Source organism: Mustela putorius, unplaced genomic scaffold (assembly GCF_011764305.1).
Source record: "Mustela putorius furo isolate JIRA1106 unplaced genomic scaffold, ASM1176430v1.1 tig00003988_pilon_pilon_pilon, whole genome shotgun sequence".
Taxonomy (NCBI): Eukaryota; Metazoa; Chordata; class Mammalia; order Carnivora; family Mustelidae; genus Mustela; species Mustela putorius.
Genome location: NW_025422127.1, coordinates 12,436,974 through 12,454,060, shown reverse-complemented (window position 1 = coordinate 12,454,060; position 17,087 = coordinate 12,436,974). Strand labels below are relative to the sequence as shown.

The following is a 17,087-nucleotide window of genomic DNA, read 5'->3' as shown; positions in this document are numbered from 1 at the left end:
CATAGAAAAAGAGCACAGACTTGTGGTTCCTAGAGAAAGAGGGTTGCAGGAGGGGGGGTTGGAGGAAGGTGGTCAAAAGTACAAATCTATAGTTATAAATAAGTACTCGGGATGTAATGTTCAAGATGGTGACTGTAGCTAATGCTGCTGTATGATTCATAGAAACATTAAGGTAGTTAATGCTAAGAGGTCTCATCACAAGGAGAAAATTGTGCTTTTCTTCTTTCCTTTTTATTATATCTCTGTGAGATGATGAACATAAGCTGAACCTGTTGTAATCATTTTATAATATATGTAAATCAAACTACCATGCTATACGCCTTAAACTTAACACAGTGATGTATGTTATTTCTCAGTAAAACTGGAAGAAAAGTCCCCGAAATCCATTTTATCCAGGAATCTTTCCTTGTAATTATCTAAATTTTTGCTTCCTTCCTTTGCATTCTCTCTGTGTTCCTTTTACTGTGGGGGTTTATACTCTCAATATGTGACTTCTGTTTTTCAAATGTGATTTATCTTCCTAGGTATATTGTATCCCATAGGGCAGGGAGTTTACAGTTGACTCTTGAACAATGCAGTAGTTAGGGGCACTGACCCCCCCCATCCCTGCAGTCAAAAGATCATGTATTTTATATATTTATATATTTATATATTTATATATTTTTATATATTTTTTGGTTCCCCTTAAACTTAACTACTAATGGCTTTCTGTTGACGAGAAGCCTTACTGGTAACATAAATAGTTGATTAAAATATGCTGTGTGTTTTACGTATATGTAAACACATATATACTGTGTTCTTAGTAAAGTGAGAGAAAGGAAAATGTTATTAAAGAAAATTATAAAGGAGAGAAAATATAGTATTGTGCTTTATTTATTGAAAAAAATCTGTACCTGAGTGGACGTTCAAACCTGTGATGTTGAAGGATCAACTGTACTTTCTAATTTTTATATATTTCCTTACAACACATGGATTCTTGGTTGCGGTGCTTTGTGTTTATTGCTGTCAGCACTTAAATTACAATTTTTGATTTAAAAGTTCATTTTAAACTTAATCATATGAAAGTAGTGATAGCAAAATAACATTACCAGTTTCGAGGAAAAGAGGTTATTCATGCTCACTTTTGCATTAACATTTGCCATTTTTGTACTCTGGGGTTTTGTCTAAGGTTCTTCTATTGCTGCAAGAGCCACTGCTGTGTTTCATGGCCCTCCCCGGCGCCAGCTTCATCATGCGCTCATACCTCATGGCAAAGGTGGGCGTTCCTCAGTCAGTGGGATTGTGGCCACTGTGTTTGGAGCAACAGGATTCCTGGGCCGATACGTTGTCAACCACCTTGGTAAGTAAAGTTGCTGAGTTCCGTATACTCCAGTGCCATTTATTAGGTTTGCCTAATGAGAAGCCATGAAGCATGTTTCTTTTCCATTTAGCAGTGTTACAGATTACTCCTGTCTTGGATTTATGTCATCTTGATCTGCTATACATTAAGAAGCTTACCGTGCTTACTGTATAGGATGTAGAAACAGGAATGTCGTCTCTGTAAAGTTACGGCATCTCTAGCACAGCAAAATAGGCTTTTTGTTAAACATGGTATCCATTCACTTACCATACTAGAAATTAAATATTTACCAAATCCATATTACATTAATCTTGATCCTTGTTTCAATCCATTCTTTTTTTTAGGACGTATGGGGTCACAGGTGATTGTACCCTATCGGTGTGATCCGTATGACACCATGCACCTTCGTCCCATGGGTGACCTGGGCCAGATTATCTTTTTGGTAAGAGCCTGTGTTGACAGATGTAAATTATTGAGATCATTTTTAGGAGAGAGGCAGTGTGATAAAGAAGCAGTTTCACCCAGACGGAACCGAGGGCATCCTTCATTTATCCCAGTCTCATAAACTCTTGCCCAGCAGTTGACAAATGTTTTCTGTAAAGGGCCGTGGGTAAATATTTTTATCTTTTGTAGGTCACAGAGTCTGTTCATGATTACTCAGCTCTGCCCTTCTAGCCTCAAAGTGGCTATAGATAATATATAAATGAATGGAAGTGGCTGTGTTCTAATAAAACTTTATTTATCTAGTTAGACTATAGGGTAGATTTGCCTGTGGGTCATGGTTTGCCAGCCCCTGCTCTAGGCCTGTGCCATCCAATATGGTAGCCAGTAGCTGCATGTGGCCATGGAACACTTGAAATGTGGCTAATCTTAATTAAGATGTGCTGCACTTACACACCAGCTTACACACCAGCTTTCAAAGATGTAGTACAAAGACAATGATATAGATCATTAATAATTTTTTACATTTATTACATATTGGAATAATATTTCAGCTATATTGGGTTATTTCAGCTATATTGGGTTAAATAAAGTATATTACTAAAATGAATTTCACCTCTTTCTTTTTACTCTTTTAAATGTGACTGGTGGAAAATTTAGAATTGCCTGTGTGCCTCGTGTTATAATTCTGTGGGGCAGTGCTTCTGTAGATGGTGAGCATCACAGATATGGTGTTTTATAACTTAGTTTCCTTGGCACAGACTGAATTTAGAACAGCACTTGCTCTGCTTCCTTATTGTTATTCTTTAATCTGCAGGTTCTTCCTTTAGGCCAAGAGTTGCCAGTGGGGTGAGGTGGTGAGGAATAGGGTGAGGGGACCTTTCAAGGAGGTGATTAAAAACATGTGGGCCTTTTTGGTTGCCACCGTGACTGGAGACCATCTTGGCTTATTAGTTAGGAGTCAGGGATGCTCCCGGGGCAGTCCCTTTCCACAGAGAATTAGCACTGCCCGTAGTGCCTACAATTATCCTATTGAGAAACACTCTGGGCCTTGATGCTCTGTTTCCTGTTCTTCTGGCTAAATTGTCCAGCTTTTATCATTCTGTATGGACTTGCGTTCTTCCATGTACACACTTCCCCTTTTAAAAAATTGGTAAGCATCCTTAAGATCTTTGATATATTCATGTAGATTATTTGTGATTGCTTTTAAATTTTTACTTACTTTTGATAGCTTTTTCATTTATTCCTTACTGAATGTTCACAAGCTAAGTATAATACTATGTTGGAAATTATTGTTTCTGAAGTTTTTTTTTTTTTTCCTCTAAAATCTTGTTCTCAAATATTTTCTTGGTCTTACAGGTAGAAGAGCTTAGCTTTTTCCCTGTTTCTTTGTGACTTGACTTTATCGGTCGCTTTGTCAATCCTCTAAAGTATTTCACAAATAATGGGTGAAAATGTTGACTGGTTTGCAGATGCCGAGTCATTGGAATTGAGCTATATGATATATATCCCATACTTTCCACAGGTATTTATAGAGTGCCTGGCATTGAGTTAAACTCTGATTATGTCTTCATGAACAAGATCACAGGGAGCTTTCAGTGAGCTCTCAGAGAACACAGACTAAACCTACAACTTTTTTTTGTTTTGTTTGTTTTTTAGGGAAGGGGAAAGAGAGAATGCATGTTGAGTGCGGTCTTGGGGGGAAGGAACAGACAGAGAGAGAATCTTTTTTTTTTCTTTTCTTTCTTTTTTTTTAAATTTCTTTTCAGCATAACAGAATTAATTGTTTTTGCACCACACCCAGTGCTCCATGTAATACGTGCCCTCCTTAATACCTACCACATGGCTCTCCCAACCTCCCACCCCCCGCCCCTTCAAAACCCTCAGATTGTTTTTCAGAGCCCATAGTCTCTCATGGTTCACCTCCCCTTCCAATTTCCCTCAACTCCCATCATGGAGAGAGAATCATAAACAGGCTCTGTGCCCAGCATAGAGCATAATGTGGGGCTTGATCCCACGACCTTGAGATTACGACCTGAGCTGAAATCAAGAGTTGGACGCTTAACCAACTGAACTATCCAGGCGCCCCAAACATATAACTTTGAATATAGTATTGTTTATAAAAGGGGAAAGGCAAGAAAGATAAAATGGGAAGACTTGATTATATTGTTGTTTATTTTGGAGAAGGGTGGACCATACTAAGTGTGAGGTACTGATTTCCCTGCTTTAGTCTCTGTTGGAAACTGCTGTCCGAATTACCACCTGGTTTGCTAATTTGACTGTGCTCCCTGAGCCTTATCCCTGGGAATTTGGTTTCCTTTTAATTCTTTTTCTCCAGGCTTCTCTCTTGCACCATTCTTACAGGTATGCTCCAAGCTCGAGCTTTTCTACTCTGAGTCTTCTTGGATTCTTTTTTTTCTCATCCTTGCCCTCTTTTCTTTAAAAAAAAAAAAAAAAAAGCCTTTTTTAGGTCTTTATGTGTAGAACTGCTTTTTTTTTTTTTTTTTAATTAGCTATGTCACTTACCATGCTGTAGATTGTATGTCTATTTTACTTGATCTTCATAGCAAACCCTTGATATGGGTTGTATTTTCAAATTTTCCATGGAGGTTGGAGAGATAACCTTGTACACAGTTCACGAAAAGCAAATGGAATTCCTGTCTGACTCCCCAGCTGTCACTCTATATGTCTCTTGTACCCCATCTCCTTCATCAGTTGTACCTAGTTCTTTCTGCTGAGGGCTTCATCTTTTGCTCGTGAGTCTGGTTTCTGGAGCCCTGTCTTTTCTAAATTGCGCAGGTTGGTTAGTGGGCCTGCTTCCTCCATCTCCACATCATTCCTTTCTCACTCTCTCTCCACTCACTCATACAGACCCCTTAGTGTTTTACCCCAAGAACTTCTTACTACTTATTAATTTCCTTTGAAATGTTTTAAAAAAATCCAATTTCATTTTTTTTCTTTCTTTTTTTCTTTTAATTAATTTTTAAAAATTAACATATAATATATTATTAGCCCCAGGGGTACAGGTCTGTGAATTGCCAGGTTTACACACTTCACAGCAGTCACCATAGCACACACCCTCCACAATGTCCATAACCCCACCCCCCTTCTCCCAACCCCCCTCCCCCCAGCAACCCTCAGTTTGTTTTGTGAGATTAAGAGTCTCTTATGGTTTGTCTCCCTCCCGATCCCATCTTGTTTCATTTATTCTTTTCCTACCCCCCAAACCCCCCACGTTGCCTTGCAACTTCCTCATATCATTTTAACACAGAAAATGCTGTACCTTTTTCTGAGGTCATTTAATCCCTGGTCTCCCATTTCAGACAAGAATCGTCAATCTGACTGTAGCCTGAATCGCTCAGACATTTAGTTCTACACTGAAATCTGCCATTGACTCAGCCTGCACTTTTAGGCAGGTCACTCCTCCCTGAGTGTTGTTTTCATGTCTTTAAAGTAGAAATGACTAGATCTGGGATTATAAAGAGGAAAGAGTTAAGAAGAAAAAAGAAAATAGTCATGAATGCTCCCAATTTAATGTTAGCCTTTCAGAGATACTCCACCTATCTTCAGTCTGTATCTGGTTGCTGCAGAAGGGAAAGTCAGTTTTCCTCCCAAATGATCCTTGCTCATGGGCTCTATTTCAGGAAGGGAGATTTGGTAACCAGAGTCCCTTACAAACTTGCAGGAGGCGGTTGGATGGCCAGAAATGAATGTTCCCCACTAAAAGTGAATACTGTCTTTTCTAATTCTATCATTTAATTACCTGGATAAAATAGATACACTGTGACCTGTTTATCTCCAGGAGAATCAGAGAATCAGCAGGGAGTTGGAGACCTCATGACCATTTCTCTTGTAATAAATGGAGCCTGTATGAAATGGTACCATATTATACCTACCACAGATGGCCTAGTTTGAAACTTGCCCTAATGTTTGCATCTGACTGGCTGTTGTTCTTACAGGAATGGGACGGGAGAAACAGAGATTCTATCCACAGAGCAGTGAAGCACAGCAACGTGGTCATTAATCTTGTTGGGCGAGAATGGGAAACCAAGTAAGTTTTTGCTCTTATTTTTTCTTTGCATATGCTGCCTTAGGGCTCAGTAGACATTCGCTGGGTACCTTCTAATGTCAGGAATTGTAGTTATCACATTTTTAATTAGTCCATCATTAAGCATTGATTAAACAGCTGTTTACATACTGAAAACCCCCCCTCTCAGGAGCTGCCATTGGCAGTAAGTCTGGTATAAGTGAGCAATGCGATGGGCTGCCCATAAAAAGTCAGTAGAGATCGTGTCAGTGTGGTTGGTGTCATTAGCTTGCAGGAATGACCAGTTGGTTCATGAATGGCTGATCCTTTGTTTCGATTTGTCCAGCTGGGATGGATTAGGCAGGATGATTTTGCCCATCCTACTGTTCATCCAGCTGAACATTGGTTTTCTTGTGTGAACAGTGTTCTAGATCTAGGGTTTCCATTATTAATCAAAGATGGTTTGAGTACTGGTTCAAACAGTTCTTTTTAGACTTTGTGGGTTGTTTATCAACAGCTAGTGTTTTAACCTTGCAGTTTCACAACACTTTGTTCATACCATTTTCTTAACATTTATGAAAGTTTGAAAGTCTATGTCCACCTTAGCACATTTTTCTAAGTTCCTTGGTGACTTGGAGAGTCTCATTCAACTTTAAATCTGTAGTGACTAATAACAGTGCCTTGTACAGCTTAAGCCTTAATGTTATTGTGTAATGTTAGTGTTAGTGGGTTAAACCAGTAACTGATTTTTTTAGTTTTTTTTTTTTTTTCCCCTGGGGGAAACAAAGGCCCAGGGATAAGAAGTGGGTCCCTTTTCGGCTCCCAACACTCTCCCCTTCCTTTCCAACCACTGCAGCCAGCTGTTCTTAAAGGGTCTCAGCCTTGGGATTCCTTGAGGACAGAGAATATTATGTGTGCTGATTTACAACTTACGGTAAGGTTTAAATTATGTACAGCAATGATGATGAGCAGTAGAACTTACATGTATATAAAATACACATATATATATATTAATTTTGACTTTGGGTTAAATCATTGCCATTTAAAAGTTTAACTGTGACAAATTCCAGCAATAGTATGAAAACGAGCTTACTGCAGAGAGCTTTGGAATCCCGAGTCAGGTGTTCTCAACTGATCCCCCCTTTTTTTCCTTCTTCCAGAAACTTTGATTTTGAGGATGTTTTTGTGAAGATTCCCCAAGCAATTGCTCAAGTGTCCAAAGAAGCTGGAGTTGAAAAATTCATTCATGTTTCGCATCTGAATGCTGATATTAAAAGCTCTTCTAGATATCTGAGAAATAAGGTAAGTGACAAGTTGGCTTGGGAAGTGGTTCCCAGAGCTGGAGTTTCTTGGCCCCTTTGAACCTTTGAAACATGAGTTAAGTGATAAGGATTTCTCACCGACATATCCGGAAATAAAACGGGTTTCTAATTCTCTGTATCCAGAATAGATTGATGTGTGTGATGTGTGTGTTGTGTTCTGACATACAGAAGAGTGCCTTCTGTATGCAGGGAACTATGGTAAGGGGCTTCAGAAATGGATAAAGCATTCTTACCTCTTCTTAAATGCTGCAGGTTGCTTGGGACATATTAGAATTATATAGTAAACCTCATAAAAAGTAGAGTATTATTCCTGTCTAAAGCATCCTACCCATGTCACCTACAGGTAAAAAGACCATCTTTTTTTCTCGAACATCATGCCTAGTCGTGGTCCTGTGCTGCACTTAGGGGGGTAATGGAAAGGCTGAGAATGATAGGGACAAATATTTGCCAAGGAAATCTAGTATTTAGGTTTTTTATACTTCCAGAAAGCACATTGTCATCCAGATTGTAGCTAGGGATTGACTATTCTGATTTGGGGTCATTCTGTAGCCCGAAATGTCTTTATTATCAGGGACTCCGAGGAATTGCAGTGGGGCTGTCTTTAGCGTTTGTTTTCTGCCATCATGAGCCTGCTTTGGGTCAGATTGTTCAAGACCACAGAGTTCTTTGCCAGTGGCTCCAACTTTTTGATCCCCTGCATTCTTTTATTGAACAAATGATGTGTTAAATATCTGCTGTGTACTGTATATTGTATTAGGTGGTGGGGATATAGTAGTGAATAAAACCGACACAGCCTTAGCCCCTGTCTATTTTCTAATCCATTGAGGAAAATAATTCCACTTGCGCCTGGTATTGCAAAGTAGAGAACTGTGACATAGCATATAATGGGGAAGAGAGGGCATCTGTCAGCTTGGAGCATTTAATTATTAGCATCCGAATATTCAATGTAAACTGGCTCAGACATGAAGGAGGTTTATAGGCCCCTCTATCTGAAAGATCCAGCAATAAGGAGACTTAGTCACATTGGTGCCAGTGTTCATCAGAGTTTTGGCTTTGTTTCTCTGAGATTCTTTTTTTTTTTTTCCTCTGTGATTCTTTCAGCTCCTCCTTTTTGTGTAAGCTCTGTGTCTCATAGTCATGAAGTGGCTAGCAGCATGTCCAACCCTCACTGTCTTCATACCACATGGATGAGGGAGAGGGAGCATATTCAGAGATGTCCAGTCCTGTGGCTTATACCACGAGGTGGATAGTAGTGCTGGCAAATAAGGGGAGAGACACTTGAAAAGGACAGGACTGTTGGGCAGTGGTTCTTAGCCTTAGCTGCCCATTAGAATCGCTGATGCAACTTTGAAAAATCTTGCACCCTGACCAATGAAAATAGAATCTCTGGAGATAGAACTTGGGCATCAGTACTTTTAACTCTTCCTAGGTAATTCCAAAACACAGCAAAGATAAAAAATACTATATACAGAGAAGGAAGAGGATGATCCAATTTTGGACTCAGGTTGTGTTTCAGGTGTGTGTCCATCATCCAAGTAACAATGGTGAATGGGGTTTATGATACTGGAGCTCAGAAGTGAGGTCAGGTTTGGAGATATAAAACCAGTTAATTGGGGGCGTCTGGGTGGCTCAGTCAGTTGGGCATCTGCCTTCAGCTTGGGTCACGATCCCGTGGTCCTGGGATCAGGCCCCTTCAGTGGGCTCTCTGATCAGCGGGGAGCCTGCATCTCTATCTGCCCTGCCACATGCTCATGCTCATTCTCTCTTGCTCTGTCTGTCTCTCTCTCTCTCTCCCAAATGAATAACAACATCTCTAAAAAATATAAAACCAGTTAACTGAAGCAGTGTTTGGGAATAAGATTGCCTAGTGAGGAAGTGTAGATTGAGAGAACTTTGAACAGGCCTCAGAGGGATACTCATGATTAGTGCTCTGATAGACGAGGAGGCACATACAAAAACCCAAACAAAGATCAAGAAGGAGTGGATGTGGTGAGATGGAAGGGAAACCTGGAGAGTACAAGGTCATGGAAGCCAAGGGAAGACAGTGTCACAAGGAGGGAGTAGTTGCTTATGAATGCCAGTGAAAAGCCGAGTGAGGTGAGAACCGGAAAGTCACCTTGGACTTAGCAGTGTTGAGGTCATCTGTGATCTGACCGTGTTGAGGTCATCTGTGGTCTGATCGAGAGTGGTTTGGGTGCAAGTGTTGGGGCAGAATCTAGAGCACAGGTGAGCAAAGAGTGAGCAGGAGCTTGGGGTGGTGGGGACAGTAAGAGCAGATGGCAGTTTTAAGTGGTTTGGTAAGAAGGGGGGTGGCAAGAAGCTGGAGAACCATGTGGAGTTGGGAATCTTTTTTTTTTTTTTTTAAAGGTGGAAGGTCTTGACATTGTGTAGGAGCTGGTGAGAAGGTGCTGCTCAAGAGTGAGACTGAGGATAAAGGAGAGAGTCAGTTGGGCAGGTTCCTGAGAAAGTGAAAGGAACTGAGTCCTGGAGCAGGGGAGGTAAGAAATAAGAAAGGGGGAGAGTTGTGGATTTTCTGGGTAGGAACTTTTAAGGTGGTTTTTGTCTGCTGCAGTGTCTTCTCTTTGGATGAGAAGGTGAAGTCATTTACTGGCAGGAAAAGAATAGTAAGGGAGGAATTTGAATAGAATAGAGAATGTTTGAAATTGTCACGGGAGAGGATAGCTAATTAGAAGAAAACAGTACTTGGGAAATGTTGAGTGCCCAGTTAAAATTAATGAAGTGAGTGCATAATGGCACCAGTTTATGATTTTTTAAATTCAGGTGTAATTGACATACATCATCTTAGTTTTAGGTGTATAATGGAATGATTTGACATATGTATATATTGTAAAATGATATCCACAATAAGTCTGGTTAACATCACCACACAGTTACAGATTTTTTTGTGATGAGAACTTTTTTTTTTTAAAGATCTTATTTATTTATTTGAGAGAGAAGGAGAGAGAGAGAACATGAGCGAGAGGAGGAGCAGAGGGAGAGGGCCAAGTGGACACTCCCTGTTGAGCAGAGAGCCCGATGTGGGGCTCGATTCCATGCCCCTGAGATTATGACCTGAGCCAGAATTAAGAGTCTGATGCTTAACTGACTGAGCCACCCAGGAGCCCCTTGTGATGAGAGCTTTTATGACCTACTCTTTCATTAGCAACTTCTAAATATACAATATAGTCTTATTACCAGTAGTTGCCGTGCTATATGTTATATCCTGAGACTTAATTTCTTTTATAACTGGAAGTTTGTTCCTTTTGAGCCCCTTCACCCCTGTCTTTGGCCATTTGTTCTCTGTGTCTGTGAGTTTGATGGGGTTTTGCTTTTCTTTTTTATTACATGTAGAAGTGTGATCATATGGTATTTGTCTTTGTCTGAGTACTTTGATTAGCATAATGCCTTCAGGGTCCATCCATGTTGTTGCAAATGGCAAGATTTCCTTTTTTAATGGCTGAGTAATATTGTGTGTGTGTGTTTTTGACATCTTCTTTAACCCTTTATCTCCCACTGGACACTAAGGATTTCTTCTGTATCGTGGTGATTGTAAATAGTGCTGCACTGAACACGGGGATACAGATATCTTTTCAAGTTAGTGTTTTCATTTCCTTTGGACATACTAGCAGAAGTGGAGTTTCTGGACCATATGGTAGTTATATTTTTAAGTTTCTGAGGAACCCTCATGTTGTTTCCCATAGTGGGTGTACCAATTTACATTCCCACCAACAGTGCACAAGGGTTCCTTTTTCACCATATCCTCACTAACATTGTTTCGTGTCTTTTTGATAATCGCCATGCTAATAGGTGTGAAGTGATATCTCATTGAGGTTTTGATTTGCATTTCCCTGATGATTATTGATTCTGGGCACCTTTTCATGTACCTGTTGGTCATCTGTATGTCCTCTTTGGAAAAATGTCTGTTCAGAACCTCTGCCCATTTTTTAATTAAGTAGTGTGGGGTTTTTTGTTTTGTTTTGTTTTTGTTTTTGTTTTGCTTTAGAGTTGTCCAGTTTGTGATTTTTTGTGCATTTGTTTTCCTCCAGCTCTACAGGCAGCGAGAGTGCATGGCTCAAAGAAGGAAGCTAATGTGGTTCTTTCAGAATTGGGATTTTGCCTGGTGGGTGGGGAGTAAAGACAAAAGGGCTGAGGTAGTTTATCGTATTGGTAAGAGAGTGATTGAAAAGTTGGGCTGTGGAATCTAGTCTGAGGTAAGTTAGGAGGGCTTGATGTGGAGGAAAGTAGCGTCAGACTAGCGCTCCTGAGAGGGTGATGACCAGACATCTCAGGAACCGGTGATGAAGAAGCAGCAGGTAGAAGTACAGGAGACTGCCGTCTGAGAGCAGGATGTCTTCATGTAGTGCTTCAGAAGGGCAGTTGCAGTTGTTGATGTGGGTCATGACCTGAATGAGTTGAAGGGGCAGAAGTGGAGAGAGGAGGTCACTGGAGTTGAGAAGCTCCAGAAACTGAGAGGTTTAAGTTCACCTGGACATGTAGGTCACTCTCAGTGGCAGTGCAGGTGGAGAGGAAGGCTGGACAAGGTGCTGAAACCTGCATGGAAAGAGGCCTTGTCTCGGAGGCAGATGGTAACAAGCGAAGGTACTGAGGTTAGGAAACTTCCTGGCCTGTCCGCACTCCTTTGGATAGGTATGTGTGCTGCCACTTCCATATCGTGACCTCCAACCACACTCTCCTTTCTCTGGCAGCCTGCTATATTGTTGATACCATCCAGGGAACCTGTGGTTAGGAAGAAAAATGGAGGCTGGAAAAATTCTACTCTGATTTTTCTCCTTTCTTCTGTGTAGGCTTCCCTAGGATAAATATAGGAAGATGCCTAACAAGAACCATTAGAGGCAGGACAAAGGAAATATTAAACAGTGTGAAATGAATTATGAAAAGACATTTCAGAGATTTCAAGACCACAAACTTAAAATAAGTAAAGAAGACAGTAACTGGGCCTGCTCAAAAAGGCCTAGAAAGATGGATTTTTACATGAAGTGCTTCTGGACAGTAGAGTCAGATTGAAAGCTGATAGATACTACAAATGACCAGAATTGTGTTTCTTCTTCTCCTGTTTGTTTTTTTCCAAATAAAATAATCAGTGAAAGTGTTTTTACAAAAAAAAATGTATGTTATTTAGCAAAAAAAATTATGCGTAACTGACTTTCATGAATCCTACCTTAATCTGGAGAAACTGACCTTTGAAATACAAGTAACGTCCTGATAGTGGAAGGAATGCAAGCTCTAGTCACTCATCTCTGAACTCTGTTTTTTTGTTTGGTTGGTTTAGGCTGTTGGAGAGAAGGAAGTGAGAGATGTGTTTCCAGAAGCCATTATCATAAAGCCATCGGACATCTTTGGAAGAGAGGATAGATTCCTCAATCATTTTGCAAGTATGTGTTCTTTCTTGTATTCTTTCTCAGTACTAGAGAAGAGGATGCAGGTTAACCATACTGAAGCTAAGCACAAGCTAACTGGTTCTCTGACTTGGCCGACTGAGGTATATTTTCTGTCCCCCAGAAGTGCCTAGTGTGGTCTTCATTACTGTCTATGAAAACAAGCACCTTAGATTCACAGAAAGAGTGCAGTCTTGGGAGGCAGAGACTGGCTGTGGCAAGGGTATCAGGGGCAGCTTCCTTGTATGTTGAAATGGAGATGAAAATGTCTGTCTCAAGAGTGGTGTGTTCCTGAAATGAAGTAGCGCATGTCACCGTACTAGTCAATGCTTCAGTGTTGGCCTTATTTACATGTTTCGCATGAAGCCCCTCTTAACTACTTCCTCACGTTAGTCTGATTGCCAGATCCCTTGGATGTTGATTTTGAAAGACAAAGAGACAGCATTGTAGTTTGTCAGGTGCATGTAATCAGTCTTCCTTGTTTGCTTATTCGTTTTTGAAAGATTTTATTTATGTTAGAGAGGAAGAGAAAGTGAGAGAGCATGAACAGTGGGGAGGGGTGGAGGGAGAGAGAATCTCAAGCAGACTCCGCACTGAATGCAGAGCCCGACATTGGGCTAAATCTCATGATCCTGAGATTGTGTCAGTCAGTCTTCCTTGTTAATAGGAACTTCTGTGGAATGGGATTAGGGAGTAATAAATAGGAATTTGACCATTGCTAAACTGGTATAGAAACTGCTTTCATGGGCTGGGCATCGAGTTATGCTTGCTGTCAGGCTTTCTTTGTGTAATGATTTGACTTGTCTTGGCAGAGGAAATCAGTCTCCCTGACTAAGTGATGAGAGTTTGAGATTTTGCAGGTTAAAAAAGTAACTTTTCTGTACATTTGTGGGAGTGGGAAGGGAGAATACATTTTTAAAGTCTGTGATAAGAACCCAGCTTTAGTTTCTGATTCTTTCGAATTATCAATTACCTCTCAGTGTACTCACTTATGTATTAGGAGAGGATTCTGACCCTCCTGGGAAGTACTAGAAAGTACTAGGAAATACTAGGAGGTAGCAGGATGGTTAATGAGGTGCAGTTTTATCAGTAGCTTCCTGTTTCTCCTTGTTAACTACTCATATTTTTTCATTCCGTTTTCTTTGTACAGCCTTTGCCTATGTGTATTTGTCGTTTTGCGAGATTTTTTTTTTACTGATTTATTTAGACTATATATTAAAGGTATACATCTTTTGTTATATTTACTTTTATTTTTTGTTGTTGTTGGCTTATTACATTGCTTTAAATTTATAGATTTTATTTTATTTTTCTATAAAGATTTTATTTATTTATTTGACAGACAGAGATCACAAGTAGGCAGAGAAGCAGGCAGAGAGAGAGGAGGAAGCAGGTTCCCTGCCGAGCAGAGATCCCGATTAGGGGCTCGATCCCAGGATCCTGGGATCATGACCTGAGCTGAAGGCAGAGGCTTTAATCCACTGAGCCACCCAGGTGCCCCCAGATTTTATTTTTTAAGAGTAGTTTTAGGTTTATAGAAAAGTTGAGTGGAAAGCACCGAGTTCTCATATACCTTTTAACCCCTTGATCTCTGCCCACAATGGTTTTCTCTGTTTTTTTTGTTGTTGTTGTTTGTTTGTTTGTTTTTTTCTTTTTAAGGTTTTATTTATTTATTTGACAGCACAAGTAGGGGGAACAGCAGAGGGAGAAGGAGAAGCAGACTCTCCACTGAGCAGGGAGCCCATTGTGTGCTCGATCCCAGGACTCTGAGATCATGACCTGAGCCGAAGGCAGACGCTTAGCCTACTGAGCCACCCAGGCACCCACTTTTCCTATTATTAACACCTGGCATTAGGGTGATATATTTGTGAAATTGATGAGCCAATATTGATACATTTTTATTAACTCAAGTCCATAATTTACATTAGGATTCATTCTTCATGTTGTACATTCTGTGAATTTTGACAAATGTATAGTGACATCTACCTACCATTAGAGTATTATAGAGAATAGTTGCATTGCCTTAAAAATCTCCGGTGCTCGACCTACTTATTCTTCCTTCCTTACCCTGCAACACTCACTCCAATACCTGACAGCCACTCATCTTTTTCTGTCTCCATAGTTTTGCCTTTTCTAGAATATCATATAGTTGGAATCATGTGCTGTGTTGCCTGTTCATATTGGTTTCCTTCACTTAGCCTCTGCATTTAAGCTTCCATCATGTCTTAATATGGCTGATAGCTTATTTCTTTTTTTATAGCTGAACAATATTCCATTTTATGTATGGACCACAGTTCATTTATCCACTTTAGATATTTTTATCTTGTGTTTTTTCACCCTGATTGCTCATGTCTTTTCACATTCTATGTTAATTTCCAATTTAAGAAAAATTGTGATGAAAAACATATAAAATTCACTGAGGTGCGTGGATGGCTCAGTCGGTTACACTTCTGACTCTTCATCTCAGCCCAGGTCTTGATATCAGGAGTTGTGAGTTCAGGCTCCGTGTTGGGCTTTGCACTGGGCAGGGAATGTCCTAAATGAATAAATGAATTAATTAAAATAAAACAAAATTTATCTTCTGCTTTGGACTGAATTATGTCATTGTCTTCCCTCTGTTCCCCAAATTCATTTCTTATCTGTTTTTACTTTTGTTTCCTATTTTATAGTATCATAGCCAAGAAATCATTGCTACATCCAGTGTCATGAAGCTTTCCTCCATATTTTCTTATAAGGATTTTGTAGTTGTACCTCTTATGTTTAAGTCTTTGATCCAATTTGAGTTAATTTTTTTATATGGTGTGAGGTAAAGGTCCAACTTTATTCTTTTATATGTGGATATTCAGTTCCCCCAACATCATTGAAACTAATGTCATTGAAAACACTGTCATTTCCCCATTGAATGGTCTTGGCACTGTGTCAAAAAAATCATTTAACCATAGATATAAAAGTTATTTCTCCCTATTCTATTCCACTAGCCTATATGTCCATCTTTATGCCACTGTTCGGATCTTGATGTTTAGCTTGGTACTAAGCTTTGAAATCTCCCCCTCCCTGCAATAATCTAACTTTGTTTTTCTTTCTCAAAATAGTATTGGCTATTTGGGATCCCTGAAGATTCCATATGAATTTTAAGATGGAGCTTTTATACTTTTGCAGAATACACCATTGGGATTTTGATAGGGTTTGCATTACCAGTAGATTCTTTGGGTAGTTTGACATGAATATGAGATGGATTTCTATTTATTTGTGTCTTCATTAAATTTCTTTCAGGAGGAGTGCCTGGGGGGCTCAGTTGGTTAAGCATTCCACTCTTGGTTTTGGCTCAGATTATGATCTCAGGGTCGTGGGATAAAGCCTGTGTCGGGCTCTGCCCTCAGCTTGGAGTCTGCCTGACATTCTCTCTCTCCCCCTTTCTCTGTCCCTCTTCCCATTCTCTTTCTTTCTCTCTCTCACATAAATAAATAAATCTTTAAAAAAAATTTTTCAGCATGTTTTATAGTTTTCAGTGTGCAAGTTTTTAGCCAACTTGGTTACATTTATTCCTGAGTGTTTCATTCTTTTTGATGCTTTTATAAATAATGTCTACTTTAAAAAATTTTTGTAAGGCTTTTTTTTTTTTACCTTTACTTTTAATCCATTTGGTATTTGCTTTGGTTTATAGTGAGATAGAAGCCTTTTCTCCCTCCCTTTCGTCCTCTCTTTTTTTCTCATTTTAATAAATGATTGTCTCAACACCATGTATTAAATAATCTTTTCATTTCCCACATGTTTGTGGTAATGTAGTCATCATATTCTAAATTCCCATTTTTTTATCAGAGTCTCTTTCCGAGTTACCCATATGTATTGCTGATCTATTGATTCCCATGTTCCTCCTTGGGATGGGGTGCAGTAATTGTCCGGTCTTGGGAGTGGCCGTGCACCAAGTGGCCAAGCCATTTGACCATTTTCCCTTCCTTTCCACGTCCTTCAATATTTGGCCTGGCTGCCCATTAGCTTTCTCAGTGTCAGCTATGTTTATTCCGTTATTTCGATTATGCAGAATGATTCTGCTAACCTGGAGCATGTGGAGTTTGGTGGGCTTCTAGTAGTTGAGGACTTCTTAGCATACTTCTCTTTCTTCTGCCAGATATTCGCTGGTTTGGTGGTGTACCTCTTATTTCCTTGGGCAAGAAGACGGTGAAACAACCAGTATACGTAAGTACCCTGGATGAAGGGGCTTTGGCTGGGTCCAGATCAGGTGATCCATTTTCTGGTTTTAATCTACTCCTGTAGCTCCATCATTTTCTTCTTTTCAACTTGCTCCAACTGCTTGCCTCTCAGTTTACCTAAGAGGCACATGTATCTCTGCGTTCACTTGTTCACTCACATAAGAAAAATAAGTTGAATGTGCCAGGCACACTGTATACATCCCTGGGAACATCGAGATATGAATGAGACACAAATTGCTCTCCTGACGTTGGCCTCAGTCAGAGGCAGGCTTGCAAAGCATTTGTCATGCAGTGTGGTAAGTGCTGTGATGGGGAGAGGATTATGTAATTACAGCAGAGGGACACTGAATCCAG

At 39.9% G+C, this 17,087-nt stretch overlaps 1 protein-coding gene across 1 annotated transcript in view; it reads left to right on the top strand.

Moving 5' to 3' along the window:
- Positions 1–17,087, top strand: part of NDUFA9 (NADH:ubiquinone oxidoreductase subunit A9) — a 34,842-nt gene that overhangs the window by 5,605 nt on the left and 12,150 nt on the right. The window contains exons 2-7 of the mRNA XM_004778266.3: positions 1,169–1,339; positions 1,684–1,781; positions 5,740–5,831; positions 6,968–7,109; positions 12,420–12,522; positions 16,652–16,719. Coding sequence (XP_004778323.1) covers positions 1,169–1,339; positions 1,684–1,781; positions 5,740–5,831; positions 6,968–7,109; positions 12,420–12,522; positions 16,652–16,719 — 674 coding nt within the window. The remainder of the gene's footprint in view (positions 1–1,168; positions 1,340–1,683; positions 1,782–5,739; positions 5,832–6,967; positions 7,110–12,419; positions 12,523–16,651; positions 16,720–17,087) is intronic.